The sequence below is a fragment of the Poecile atricapillus genome, chromosome 2 (assembly GCF_030490865.1).
Source record: "Poecile atricapillus isolate bPoeAtr1 chromosome 2, bPoeAtr1.hap1, whole genome shotgun sequence".
Lineage (NCBI taxonomy): Eukaryota > Metazoa > Chordata > Aves > Passeriformes > Paridae > Poecile > Poecile atricapillus.
Window position 1 is genome coordinate 20,890,657 of NC_081250.1, and position 14,843 is coordinate 20,905,499.

Here is a 14,843-nt window from a genome sequence, read left to right on the forward strand (position 1 = left end):
AAAATAATTTGAATAACATTTTTGTGCCTCAGGAAAGGGACTGTGCTTACTAGCCTTGAGGATGGCCTGTTCTTCCTCCTTACCAGAGGCATATGACTGTGATGCCTTTTGGTGGAGCTGATCTCTTTCAATATGACAAAATAGCAAGAACTTTAATTCCATAATGAAGAAATACAATTTTAATGAAACGGTTGTGACAAATTACAGAAATGATAAATATTTTTTAATAGGTAGATGTGTATGGAAAGAACAAAACGGCAGTGACCAATGCAGTCTCCTATTCTAATATATTTTGTGAGTGAATCTTCAGTGCTGGCATGTTGCTAGAGGTAATTCTGTATTTTGCTTACTAAAAGTGTCTGAGGGATTTGATGTGATCCGTGTAGCAGAACAGTATATAAATTTCCGAAAGCCCTGGGGACAGTGTTCTGCTGATGCTGTGGGTAGACAATATGCATGAAGGTGCATCTGCCATGGCTTTTTCCCTGGCTCTAGTGCTGCAGGGGTCAAATAACAGCATTTTCTAACATGGTGCTGCCATAAAAAAATCACCTAGGCAAGGAGACTCTTGGGGCTGGGGGATAGGGACACGTGTCTGGTTGCTCAGCACTCCTGCGGTGAGCCTGGTGCCAGAGCCATTGCTTCAGGCAGGTGTGATTGTCTATTCCACACTGCTGGATTTGTCTTGTGCACTGCAGCAGAAGGGTCCATGCAGTGCTGCTGTGTGTTTGGCCACCCCAGCACATACTGTTTCTGAGATGTTACTGAGACTAGCTGTGTGCTTGGGACTCCTGGATGTCCTGCAGCCACAGTAGCATTAGGTAGATATGCCCTTGATTCATGGATTTTTTTAGCTGTAAGCACAGAAAGGACACCAGGATATGGCCCCAAGCACTGTATGGTGATGCAGGAGAGACACTTTTCCCTTCTGACTCATTTTTAATTATGTGGTTTCTTTGTGCTCAAATGGCTTGCCTCGTGTCAGGAGGGTTAGACTCCATGTCTTACCTAGTTCTAATGAGGTGGGACACTCTCCCTCTAACTTCTTTTCCTGCTTATTTTTCTGCCTATTTCTGCCCTTCATTTCCATATGGAAATTTTGGTATCAAACAGAGAGGTTTTTAAAGAAGTGGTTGCTCTGTCCTTCCTGTCTTCTGTAGGGCAGCCCTCCTTCACTCGCCTGCAGAGAACCTGGTGCTTGCCATGAGGACAGACAAGTTGTTCCTTTTCTCACTACCACACTTTATTAAATTCTTCACTTAAAATCCCTAGGCTCTCACTCCAGCTCTAGGTGGCTGGTGGGATGGGCTGCCAGGCCAGCTGCTGCTGGCAAGGCTCCCAGAAGGACGTCCTGGGCAGGGAGGGGTGGATTTTGGTGCGGATGCTGAATTTTTGCGTGCCCCAGTTTCCTCTGTAATTAGATTAATTAGGGCCTCTGCTTCCCTCTGAAGGTGAAAACAAATATTTGTACCTGCCCTCCAGTGTGTTTTGGGAAAAAAGAGAAGACAGAGGAAAATAAAGCTATTACATTAACTTGGGGGCCGACAGGTTATTCTGCTTGAGTACTCTTGGTTTTTGCTGTAAGATTCCTTTGGCTGTAATAGAGTAATAATTATTACAATTAATTACATTTAAATGGACCATGTGGCATTTAAAATAGAAGTGGGAACACTGTACTGTGGAAATGGAAACATGCAGCAGCCTTCCCTGGATGGTAAATTTCTGACACAGCTTGGGACAAGAGGATTCAGCTGAAACCCCAGATAATTGAGATTTTGACTAAATGTGACATTCCTATGAGAAGCATTGAATTTGACCTGTGATGGGGCTAAGCTTGCCTCCCCAAATTTAACTGGTTCTATTAGTTTTAGCTGGTTTTATTACTACTGTACACATTTTTACCTTGATGCCCCAACTACAGGGTGCTTGCAGTGTTGGTAGTTTCAGAGAACAGCACCCAGGATTTTTTGCAGGTAATAAAACGGGAGGATTTTTTGCAGGTAATAAAACGGGAAACCCAAATTGCAAAGCAAGCCCCAGAGTGATACATGATCTTCCCAGCAGCCCTGGTCAGAGGGTCAGGGCTGATTGCCACTCTGGCCGGCTTCCCCAGCAGCTTCTGCGTGAGATCTGGATGGCGAGAGCGCCAGCCCACACCGTCAGCCAGCACAGATTTAGACACACTGCTTTCTAGCTTATTAGGTCCTCTTTGTCACAGTACTTAATCCTTTTTCCTGATCCTTGTTAGAACAGGGCTGCTGAGTCCCTTAATAAAGCAGATGAGGTGCACTGAAGCGTGCGGCGGCGGGCGGCTGCTGCCTGACTGACGGCTGTGGGGGATGCTCCTGCCGCTGCGGGCTCAGACCAGCCTGCCACAGACAGCTGGCAGATGAGCTTGTTAAGGTAACAGTGACTCCGTGATAGGCTGGTAGGAGATGCTTGGCATCTTCTCACACCATATAATGGCCTGTCTTTAATTGTGTTAACCCCTTTTACAGAGAGGAATACGCCATGGATTAGCTGTCATGCAGAATGTGTAGCCAAAGTGAGCCCAGGGCTTGCAGCAGCTCCACTTGCCTGCACTGGTACAGCCCCTTTCATTTTGGAAAGCTGTGGTATCAGGTTGATTTCAGATTTCACCAGTAGCTTGGCTCAGTCAGTCTTCAAAACCCTTTAAATATTTTTCAGTTTTGTTCCCCATAGTTAAAGATTATTTTATATTATTGTGATTTAGTTATTGTTGATATATGGGGGAAGGGTAGGCCTCACTTCATTGTAATATTCACAAAAATAAATTGAAAGTTTGCCACAGATTTCTTAATTTAAAGAGCACAAAATATTTCAATGGCTAGACTGTCCTGGAATTCAGCCCTTTGTATCCGTAGTCATGAGGAGTTTCCGTGAAGCATGTGCTGGTTTTGGGCTTGGGTGGTAAACTTTTACAAAATTAACAAAAAAAACCCTGAGCAAGCCTATGATAGATCTCTTACATTTCTGTCAACAGAATAGGTAAAACTGCCATGTTACAAGAATGGTGTTGTCTGTCTGCTTTTGTGAGTGTGTGTCACTCTAACCACAGATCAGAGCGATCATCTTGGTGTAGATGGCATGTTGGGCACTGGCAATGTAAAAAGCCCCTGGAGCAGGGGTTGAGGATGCTTTGCAATGCCAAGCTTCAGCAGAGCAGACTTCTACCAGAGAATGATTTTCCTTTCATTCCTGCAGATCATAGTGGAGATAGTGAGCAGGTGAATTATCAAGTCACACTCAAAATTAATTTAATAAATAAGCGGACAGAGTTCAACCCTGCTTTGCAATGTGTAGCAGCAATGAAACAAGTAGAGTAGGACTGTGTCCATCGTGGTAGGAACTACTATGTCCTTCTATTCCACTTGGCTAAGACTGAAATATTTTCTTTTAGTATGGTTGCACTCTCTGAAATGAATAAAAAGTTTCTACACTCACAGGAAGGTATTTCTTCCAAATTTTTCATGTGTCAAATATTTTTCATATGATGTTTTGTTTAATCTCTTTCAGGTAATTTGGATTTGACTGGTCAAAAACAAGTCTTCAAAGCAGAGAACAATCCCTGGGTTACCCCTATTGCTGATCAGTTCCAGCTGGGAGTATCTCATGTTTTTGAATACATTCGTTCAGAAACATATAAATAGTAAGTATTACATTATGTATTGTAGCTGTGTTATTTGTTTTTTTCCCTGTAGTGTGTTGGGCAAAGTGTTACCAGCCACACACATCTTTCATAATACATGCAGTAACTTGGTATTCAGGACAAATATGCAAGCCTGTACATTTATATTAGGGAATTTTGCCAAGAAGAAGGTAACTGTCATGTAGACAAGTTAGGAAAGCACCAAAGACTGTTTGATACTGTCCTGCATTTTTTATTTCTAAGAGCTGTTATGTAACATGAGAGATGTACAGTAAGCATTACAAGCCTTTTGAGAAGTACTAATTTTAGGTATGTTCAGTACAGCTTTATAGATTGAAACAGATATTTGTTAATGTTTTTGGATGCCTGTTGTCATGTTTTGAGAGACTTCAAACCTGGTTTGATCAGGACTAATTTGCAAAAGTCTACAAGCTTAGTAAATCAAATACAAGTACTAGTGCTTTCTTCTACAGTGTAAACGTGTGTGCTGGGCTTCTCCATTTTATTACAAGATTCCATGTACAAGTGCTGACCATTGGTATAGGAAATAATATCTTTAATCAATCACTAAATTGCAACATTTTTTTAAGTAAAGATCTCAGTGCTTTTCTTTAGATGGGAAGCTATTTTTCAGTGTCTAGCAACAATCTTGATGCTGTCTCCCTAGGAGCAGTGGGTATTACAACAACAGTACAACCTGGATTAGAAAGTTAGTTTTTGCATTTTGTCTTTATGTAAAAACTGTATTTTAATAATTCAGAAGCATTTCTGACAATCTTTTATATGGTTGCTGTCTGAACAAAATTACCAGAGAAGGGTATTCGCAAGTGACAGTTGTGTGATTCCAATTAAGTAACTGAAATGCAAATTTCTATATGAAACTAAATGACCCAACGATGGCTTTTGTAGACTATTGTTCTTCATTTACAGAATTTTAAATGAAAAGAATCACAGATGGGAGAGTGGTTGCAAGAATTGCATGTCTCAGAAGGGTGCTGATATTTATGCTGTAATTCGTGTTCTCAAGACAGATTTATTCATAGATTTAAGTAGGCTGCAACACCCTTCTTGCAGTAGTACTCTGTACTACAGACATGGTGTAGGGAAGCAGCTGCCTATCTCCTTGGAGCAAACCTCCCCACTGTTCGTCGTGTACCTGCATCTCACTTTATTGATAATGTTTTGATTTTGCTTTATATTGTCAATTTTATATTTCTGTTTGCTGAGCAGTGTAGGTTAGGGACCCTCATGCACTTCTGTCAGGGCACACTCTGGGCATCACGAAGATAGCAAAATTTTAAGGACTGAAGTGGTGTTTTGAGAATTTGACTGATATTGTTGTGGGGAATGGGGTGGGGGGGAAGCTGTAATTATGTATCTATAATTTGAAAAAAAAATTAAAATGTGCGTCTACATGTAGATTAAACTGCTCTGGCAACTTTCCTTGTGTAATCAAAATTGATGAGAAAGGTTTTGTAATTCATCAGTTTCCTCGGCTGTTGTTCTTTGTTCTAAGTTAGCCATATTATGTTTGTTGTCTTACTCTTTGCTAGGTGCAGCAGTGTCTTATTGGCTAATGGGCTAATTTTGATTTTGTCCACAATAAATAATTGAAACCTGTATAGTTAGTGGTGTAAGCAGAATCAGACTCTGGTCATTAATAGGGAGAAAAATCAAAATCAAATAATTTTTCTGTGGCTCATTCGTGGTTTCTACTTTGATTTTAGAAGCTTATTACATTAATGTGTGATAATTTTCAAAGATTAATGATGAAAACCAAATGCATGGAGATGTTAATAATTAGGTGTCAATTTTAGATTTTCAGCATATGACCATGTTATATTTAAATCAGTAATTAAAAGTATCAGTAAATTTGTTAGAAAACCAGTAGTAACTTTTTTTGAGTTTTGATTTTTCTTGTTTCCCCTACTAAAATGAGAGTTCTTGGATTTTTCTAGTGAAAAAAGATTGTTCTTTTTATTTATAGTTTGCTTTAAATATGTGATTGAGGATTACTGGGATGCCATGTCCTAAAGACATTCCTCTGTTTGCATTTGATTTTAGAAGTTAAAACTCAAAAGCAGTGGCATGGTCTAGGTAACAGGTCTGGTAGCATTATTGTGCACAAAAGCAGATAAGCTATTCACTCAGAAGAATTTAAAACTATTGTGGTGGAATTTTTAATATTTTCCTGCTAATGACTGTACAGCTTCTTCAACTGCCTTTTTCTTTCAGACCCTCTGAACAGGTAGTGTGTCTGTTTTTCTATTAAGAACATTACAAGGTTGATATGGGAATTTAGTATTTTTCCCTGTGGGTATCTAAATAAGTAAAGTTAGAACTGAAGTTCTAGAGTTTTTGTGTTTTATTGCTCATTCTGCCAAAATAAAAAAATCTTTCAACACTTGATAGACCCAGACATCTTAACTATTACAGTGAGGCAAAGCAGCACAGTTAAACTAATGATTAGATAGGAAGCTGCTTAGCTGACCTCACTTGCAGCGCTAAGAAGATGGAACGTACATCAGCAGCTGACCATCAGACCAGTAAGTTTGCTTTCAGGTACTGGAAGATGTACACTCTGGTAAACCAGAGCTATGCATCTGTATGGCAGATGAATTTTGAGCTTGAGAGACAGAGATTTGCTTCCTTATGCCCGTTGGTTTTGCTAGCTGATTGTAATACAGGCTTCTTTTTTTACAAGTTTCACACTGTCTAGATCAGCTAATACAGTGAGGGTAGGCTCATACAATCACAATGCCAAGTTTCAGGGACTCACCAAATCACATTTGCACTAAGGGGGTTATGCTAATACATTTTATTTTGTGTTTGCGATGGCTAGAACTTTGCTCAGTGCTGCTAACGTAGCCAGAAAGCAGAAAGTAACTCAGTAAGTCCTGACAATGCACTCACTCATTTGCAGTCTTGTAAATAAACCTTGAGGTTTCTCCTGAAGACTGGCACAAGCCATCATTGCAGTCAGTGTCAGGGATCTCCATTCTGATTCTGTGAGGTTGCACTTGGGAAACAGCTACCAAATAGATCACAAACCTCTTCTTTCCTTTGTGAAATGTACTGGCTGTTTCAAGCATATTTAGTGAAAAATTACATCCCATTTTTAGCCTTGTCTTGGGATATTCATGCTCTAGTGATTAATTGATAAGTAGGGATGACACCCATGAGGGATGATTATGTCTAAAGATAAAATGTCATTTGTCTTGCATACTTTTACATTTCCACACTCCTGTTTTACATGGTAATCACGCACCAAGTATAAAACTGGAATTACACTTGACTTTAGAAGCATGTTAACCAGTGAGACCCTCAGAACAGCTCTTCTTACTTTGTAGCTTCTTTCATTTCCTTTAATTTCCTTACCTTTCATGAGAAATGGTACCTGGGTTGATTTCTTTCAACCCTAATTTTTCAAGGAAGACTTGGGCTGACAAAAAGATGGACCATATATTGTGCTGGAAAATGTGTGTGGAGGGGCTCTTAATTCTTAACAGGAAATTCAGCAGCTCTTGGCACTTTGCTAGCTTTTGTTGGCTAAAATACGCCCACTGCGCATATCATCTTGTGACAGCATCGTTTGGAAATAGGTCAGTTTGCCAAGTATATAATGGTTCTTAATCTCTCACTGCTGTGTAACTTTCTGAAACTTTAGTAAGCTGAATTTTGGCTTGGATCCTATATATACTTAGGAACTGCCATTAAACTCTCTGTCTGATGTCACGATAGTGTTGAAAAGCAGTTGAAGAACTTGCTTAAACAGTGAAGGATAATGGCAACCTTGTGTCCTCAAAGGGCTTAGCTAAATGTTTTATTTTTTATTCATGCCTTTAGTCAACTTTCAGAGTGACCTTTGTGTTGTAAGCATATTCTCAGAGGATCTCCTCTGTCTAGGATACTGACAGAGATGATGTATTGTGTGATTTAGTGGTCACAGTGTACGTAGATAAGTGCAGACAGACTTAAATGTTTGAAAGAAAACAATGAATTCTCCTATTCAAAACAATGAGTCTTCCTATGGAGAACAAAATTCTATTATGTTCCTTAGGATTGATGTAAAATAATTAGGGATTTGATTAAGATGAGATGAAACTGAGATGTGCATTTGGTACCAGTGGAAGCATTTGCCTTCTGGCATTTACAGCAAAGTTAGTCCAGAAAGCTGCTCTTTGGGTACATTCCTGGAATTATTCATGTGCTCTTGATCCATCTTCATGCGGAACTTGTTCTTTGCATGCTTGTAACAGAAAGAACAGTGATTTTGATTTTATCACAGCAGAGTCTATTGCAGACTTCAACACCTGATAGAGTAATCCCAGCTAAAACAAAAGAAATTGCTGGGTCCTGAGTGCATTTTTAAACTGTTCTTAAACTCGACAATCCCCTTTTAACACTTTATCTATCTAATGATTGTAGTTTCCCTGTTTGACTCCATATTCCAGTGAGACAGCATTGTGATAGAACAGTCACACCATTTTTAAGTCTCTAGAAAGCAGATTTTCCCCACAAGGCAGTCAATTTGGAGTCAAGAGGCTCAACAAGATGTTTTGTAAAAGGAAGTAAGTTGCACTTTTCACATTTCCATCAGGAAAGGTAGTGGAAGACCAAGCCTTTTTCAAGACTGACACATGAACTCTCAGCAGAGGAAATGGTTTGACAAATGCAGTGCTGAGCATATATCACTTGGCAGCATTGGAACATAGGTTTCCCTGGACAGGTTGATCTGAGCTAAGCATTGTAATTGAAAACCCCATTTCATCGGCAGTGACAATGTGGAAAAATCCACTCTTGATTCAGCCCTCTGTGTAGAGACAATTTCCCCAGCTTCTTGGGAATGAGTTGTTGTACTGAACCCCACTATTACGCAGCTGCTGCTTCCAGGACAGCAGACACAGGTCATGAAGGAACAGATTCCTCTCCTGGGTTACATTAATGAAGAGTATTTCAGGATTGTTTTTTAACAACTCAAGGCGACTGGCAAGATACTCAGAGTATTACACTAGAATACAAATAGTATCTTGAAATAACTGGTGATCTTGTTCCACAGTTGCTGAGCCTGTTTAAGTTAAGCCATCTACATGGTTGGTGTTGTCCAATGATGTAAAGGTGATAGTCAGTAAAACCACCTCTTACAAAGTGGAAAAGAGGTCAAACATGAAACATCCATATGTTGGTTCTTGGGAAGCACGTTGAGAAGGTGGGAATTTGCCAGCAGTTCATATGGAGGCATCATCAGGTTGAACTGATATGAAGGGAGACAGTCCTGAAATGGTGTTACTTGTGCAGCACAGTCTAGGACTGCCAAGAATCTGATTTTTTTTTAATGTTAGAACAAAAAGCAGGAGTATTTAAATTAAGTTTGCTGATGGTGCAAAGCTAGCAGTATAGAAAAGAATCAGCATACCACACAGTAAGAATTAGCAAACAAAGAGGAAGGCTTGGGTGTGTATTAGTTACAGGCTAACTGGTGTGATATGCTGGGGTTGAGGGGGAGAGAAAGATAAACACAATCCCCAGAGCTTGGCTAAAAGAGTGGAAATTTTCCAGTACAGAAAAGGAAATATTTCGCAGTTGTGGTCATTATGTTCATGAAAGATGAATTCAGGCAGGAGCAGGAAGAGTGTGGAAATATAATAGGATAGAGAAATGGATGAAGAAAGAAGAGGAAATTTAAAAGGTACTTGATTTATTTAGCAAAGTCAAGCCTAATAGAGGTCATGGCTGTCATTGGAAGGGAGAGGGGGAGGAAGAAACTTCATTTAAGGCATTAAAAAATGCCGGGCATAGGAAGAAATATAAATAAGGTGGTCGGGTGTGTATTTGAAGGAAGGTCTCTAATTATTAAGGGAGCAAGGTAATAAATAACCTTCTGATAGAAGTAGTCTTCCAGTAGAAGAAATGAAGGCCAAAGTCTTGTTTCAGTGAGCACTGATCACTTGGGCAGGAGTTCATGACATGATTACTTGTGGCAGAGGACAGCGTGTCTGTGATGTAGGCAGATCTTGGATTCACATCTCCTGATATTTCAGTGAAAAATTCAGATGACACCCCCATATAGATTAAGATAACTGCACAGTGCCACTGACATTAAACTAAAGGAGGTAAGGCTCTGTTTTATGTTAATAGGAAGAAGAATTATGCATATTCCTCCATTTAATAGCCTGTTTAAATAAACATGTATGGCAGTTTTGTGCAGCGGTTTATAATTACTAATTTTTTCATAACCTAAGAATTGTTATTGTATAAACTATATATTCATTAGGAAAAAATCATTTGGGGTTATGAAAATCATACTAATATTTTTCTTTGCACTTAGGCTGTAGAGATACCTAGAGAGAATGCTTTTCTTTGGCTATCTCCAAATAAAATTAAATTACCCAGTCATTGTCTAATCTTGTGATGGTACCAAAAAGAGCTGAGCACAGTTGGTTTCAGATGTAATTTCAAATGGTTAGTTCCTGTACTTCTTGGGGGAATAAAGATCATATAGAAGAACACAGACCAGTTGCTTGAAACATCTATAGATCTGATTCAGCAGTGCTCAGTCAGACACCTTAGCTGTTTGTATGATTCACAGAGGTCAGTAAAGATTTAAAGAACTTGGACAGTGTGAGTCTACCCTGCCTTGCTAAGAAAGACGGGTCACAATAAATGCCAAATATTTTTCTTTGCTTTTGGCTCTAGTATTCTTTGGTAGTTTGTGGATGTAGTGGTTTTATCCCAGACAGCAATTTAGAAGCACACAGCTGTTCACTCCTTACTCTATACCCCATGACATGGAGAGGAGAATCAGGAAATGAAAAAGCATGACTTAAGAGCAATTCAATAATTGAAACAAAGTACATATAATAATACTACTGATATTAAAATATAATAGTAATGAAAAAAAAAAAAGAGAATAATAAACCCCAACAAGTGATGCACAATATGATTGCTCACTACCCACTGACCAAGGCTGAGCCCATCCCTGAGCAGCAGTCAGTCCCTCTTGGCCAGCTCCTCCCAGCTGCTACACTGGGCATGATGTTCTATGGTTTGGAATATCCCTTTGGCCAGTTTGGTCATCTGTCCTAGGTGTGTCCCTGCTGTGTGTCCCAGGTTGTGCAGCTTCTCACTTTCAGAGCATGAGACACTGAAAAGTCCTTGGCTCAGTGCAAGCACTACTCAGCAACAACCAAAACATCAGTGTGCTACCAACATTGTTCTCATCCTGCATCCAGAACACTGCACTGTACCAGATACTAGGGAGAAAATTAACTATACCCCAGACAGAACCAGGAGAGTGGAATAGAAGGCTTCATGCATTAGTTTTCTCTTAGATGCAGCTCTACAAATATTTCTAGAACCAGTATTCTCACTCTCCTGGAGGGATTGCTCATGTTCATGCTCATGTACTCGTAGCATGCACCAGTAGTGACTTCTTTTTCCCTTCTCATTTGCACTCTGTGACTGTCCTGGGCCTGTACAAGAAATAAGGGGCTGTTGTGTGTGTGCAACATTCCATTGCTGGAGCTCACTTAAACATTTCAGTGACTTTTTAGCCTGGCATCTTTACCAGTTGACCCCTGACATGGATGTAACATCTGTGCCAGTGGTAGCTGTGACCTCATTTATTTTAGCATGGTTTCAAAGACTGGGTAAAGGTAGTGGAAAAAACGTGACCTAAGTGATCTGTGTTAGGTAGGAGTCTCTGAGATGCCAAATCTCTTGTGAAGATGAAGTCATGACTAATTAAACTTCTCTCAAAGGATGGCAAGAAGGAAGATCCATCATAGCTGAGATGTAAACAAGTGTTAATCGTTCTGATTCACACATTTTGATCACATACCAGTAAAAAAAATTAAATTTACCAATAAAAATCTATTATTAACCTGATGTGGGGAAATATAAAAAATGTCATTTTTGTTGCTTCTGTTGTATTGAAGACATGGTACGGTATATTTTATATGAAAATGCTGATTTGTATTCCAACATGTTGTATTTATTGGCTGTATTTTAAAAATTGATAAATATATTAGTACATTTTTTCCAACAGAGAAAATAGATGACTCAGAGTCTTGACATCTTTAGACAACATTTACATGCAAATCTCTAACTCTTCCCTAAAGAAGTGCTAACTGGAACCCGTTGAAAGATAAACAATAAAAACACTGTGTCTGTATATTTTTGTTTATATATTGCTAAGATGGATATGTAATAAAACCAAAACTATCCCTGATATATCTGACAGATATAGATACTGCACATATAAATATCGGTGTAACTACTGATACTGCCATTCCCTTTGATATGAACTTTATATAAGTTTAGAATATTATGCAGTAATCCATTTACCATGTCAAGGATGATAACCCAGGGTTTATGTCACTGGGGCAGATGTCTGGAGCTATGTTGGAAGTGAAATTGCAATGAGGTGAGTTAAATGCCGAAGCTGAGGACTTGATGAAACCAAAGCTAGGGAAACAGTAGTAGGGTACATGATTTGAGTAAGAAACAACATAAAGTTGTATCAAGCTATAGTGCAATGCAAGATCGGTAGCCAAGTTAAAAAGTCAGTGGTAATAATGATAAATCCAAAATGAATAACAAGTAGAGGTGTACTAGAAAGAAACTGGTAAGCAACAGGATCATGGACCTGGCCTAGAGAACAGGTTCTTAGGCCCCCTAGAACCTTGAGGTCTAAGCAGGCAAGCAAAGAGTGAGATGTGCAGCTGCAGGCGATTGCTACCTTGGGCAGGAAACATGATAGAGGAGATGAAAACAAGTTTCTGTAGTGGCAAAGAGGGCCAATCCAGAGTGGGAGCTATCTTGTTAGCCTCTTAGCCATTGGAGAGACTGCTTATAACTATCTGATTATGATAAATCTTGGAAACTAAATGGGCCCTTTAATGAACTGTGATAGATTATTAATAATGATGAGGGAAGGAAAATCTTGTTCTGATATGCTTCTGTTCAGTGCAAGCTGGGTGATAATTTAGGGAAGATGAGTTATTTCTCAGACCCTGAAGTAGAAGCTTGACCAACTGTTTTGTTGTGAGAAATGGTTTTCTACATCCAAGCCTCTGAGCATGCACCCAGAAGGTTTAGAAAACTTGACTGAGTCTGGACTCACCAAAGTTCTGTCTTAATTAAATTAGTGCCAGTGAAAGACCCAAAAAGTGACAGAAGTGCTAGTATCTTTCCAGCATCAAGGAAGGTGAATAGACCAAATTGTGTCATTTTGAACTAGTTTATTCTGAAATAAATTCTGGATTAAATAGTGAGAAAGAGATGTGGGGTTCTACTAGTGATGATATAAAGAAAGTGACTGTAATATGAATGTCATTAACAAGGTCTAAAATATGACTATGATTTTGAGAGCTTTTTTCTAAAGAAATATTGAATATTATAAATATTATAAATTTGGTTGGTTGAGGCAACTCTTTAACCATAGAATTTTGTGAGGCATTTAGCTTGTACAGCTGCACAACATTGTCATTACAAAATGAACACTGCATAATTTCAATAAAACACTAAGAAGAATTATCAACTCCCTGATAGGTCTTAGGAGACAGTTACCAAAGAGAATGTTTCTGATGAGCTCCACAGAGATCTGACCTGAGTCATTAAATGTTCTCCTCAGGTATTCGGAAGCAAATACACAGTTATTTTTTTTGACCTGGAAGGTGATGAAAGATAACAGTGAAGGGGTGGGCTGTCCTGGGTCATTTAACAAACTTTGCATGTACACGGTGTATTTTAAAGCAGCTCAAAGAAGAATTACGTATCTGTGAATAAGATATGCAAAATATACTACATAGTGTGGTTAGGATTACAGGAGGAGATAAAAACAAGTAAGTACATCTTTCCAGAATGTAGTTAGCACTGAAAAACGTTTTAAGAGATATAATCAAAGTGCACTGTCAGCTCACAGTTCAGTGTTACATATGAAAGGTTCGACTGAATTCAGCACCAGCCCCAGATGATGTGGTAAGTAGTGAGTTCTTATTACCGTACTCACTAATCTGACGTCAGCTGGGACTGATGCTGAATTCATTCTGGTGTCAGTAATTTTAAAGGTATGTTAAAAATGTGTTTAAACACAGACATCTCGATTATTAGAGAGCAGAAGTCAAGCAGATAAGGAAAGGAAAGCAAAGCAAGGTACAACTTAGTAGGGCAAGCTTCCAGGGCAAGTAACATATTCATTTTTCTTGTATTGTCCACCAGTTGCCTCAGGATACTTTCTGGGAAAATGTGTTTTAGAGCAACATCTCAGTGTGAAGGTTATTGTATGATCCATGATGGATTTTAAGACACTGTGTGTAGTATCCAAAGGTGATGATCCAGAACCGCCACAGTTGTACAGCCTTGTATGCTGTAGTGTGTTCTGGTGCACTGACTGCTGTGGGCCTGCTGAGTCCATCATCTCCAATGGATTCAAGGGGTTTTCTCAACATTTCTGGGGGCCATTGTTACTAACCAAAGGTATTGTGACCAAAATGCATGCAATTCAGAAATTCAACTAGTACTCTCTGAGGGTAACTCACCTAATTGTCTATCTGGCTTGAGTTTTGGGGTTTGTTTGTTTCCTTGCCTGCTTGCTTTTTTTGTTTGAGGTTTTGTTTTGTTTTGGGGTTTTTTTAGGTTTGCTGGTTATGTTTTGTGGGTTTTTTTGTCTGTCGGAGACAGTATTGCAGGGAACAGATTTTGGACTTCACATTAGACAAAAAAAATAGAGTATTTTAAAGAAAATCCTTGAGACAGCAAGAGGACAAAAAATAGATTGGAAATAGCAGACAGAACAATACTAGTTGAGGACTAATGTGGAAAACATGGGTTTTGCACGTAATAAGGGGTTTCTGGTAAAGTGCTGCAGCTAACAGTAAATAGTGGTCTCTTAACCCTTTATAATCTTCAAAATTCAGTTTATTTGCTTTCTTGTTTTCTTCTTCAGATTGGTTCTTTATAACCAAACAAGAAGAGTTACTGCCCACATTTGCTGGTTTTATTTGAGAAATAAATTAAAAAGTGGCACTTTTATAATCAAGCAGATATGTCTGCAATTTCTATTCTCAATGCAGTCATATCTGTTTTATTGCATGCTGGTTTTATATTGAACTCCAGTTTCTTCCTTCAGTTTCACATTATTTCAGGGTTTTGTGTGATCTTTGGCAATTTT

General features: G+C 39.0%; 1 protein-coding gene across 1 annotated transcript in view; it reads left to right on the plus strand.

The window, feature by feature from the left end:
• RSU1 (Ras suppressor protein 1) overlaps positions 1–14,843 on the plus strand; it is a 102,424-nt gene that overhangs the window by 37,215 nt on the left and 50,366 nt on the right. The window contains exon 8 of the mRNA XM_058832980.1: positions 3,538–3,670. Within this exon, the coding sequence (XP_058688963.1) occupies positions 3,538–3,670 (133 nt within the window). The remainder of the gene's footprint in view (positions 1–3,537; positions 3,671–14,843) is intronic.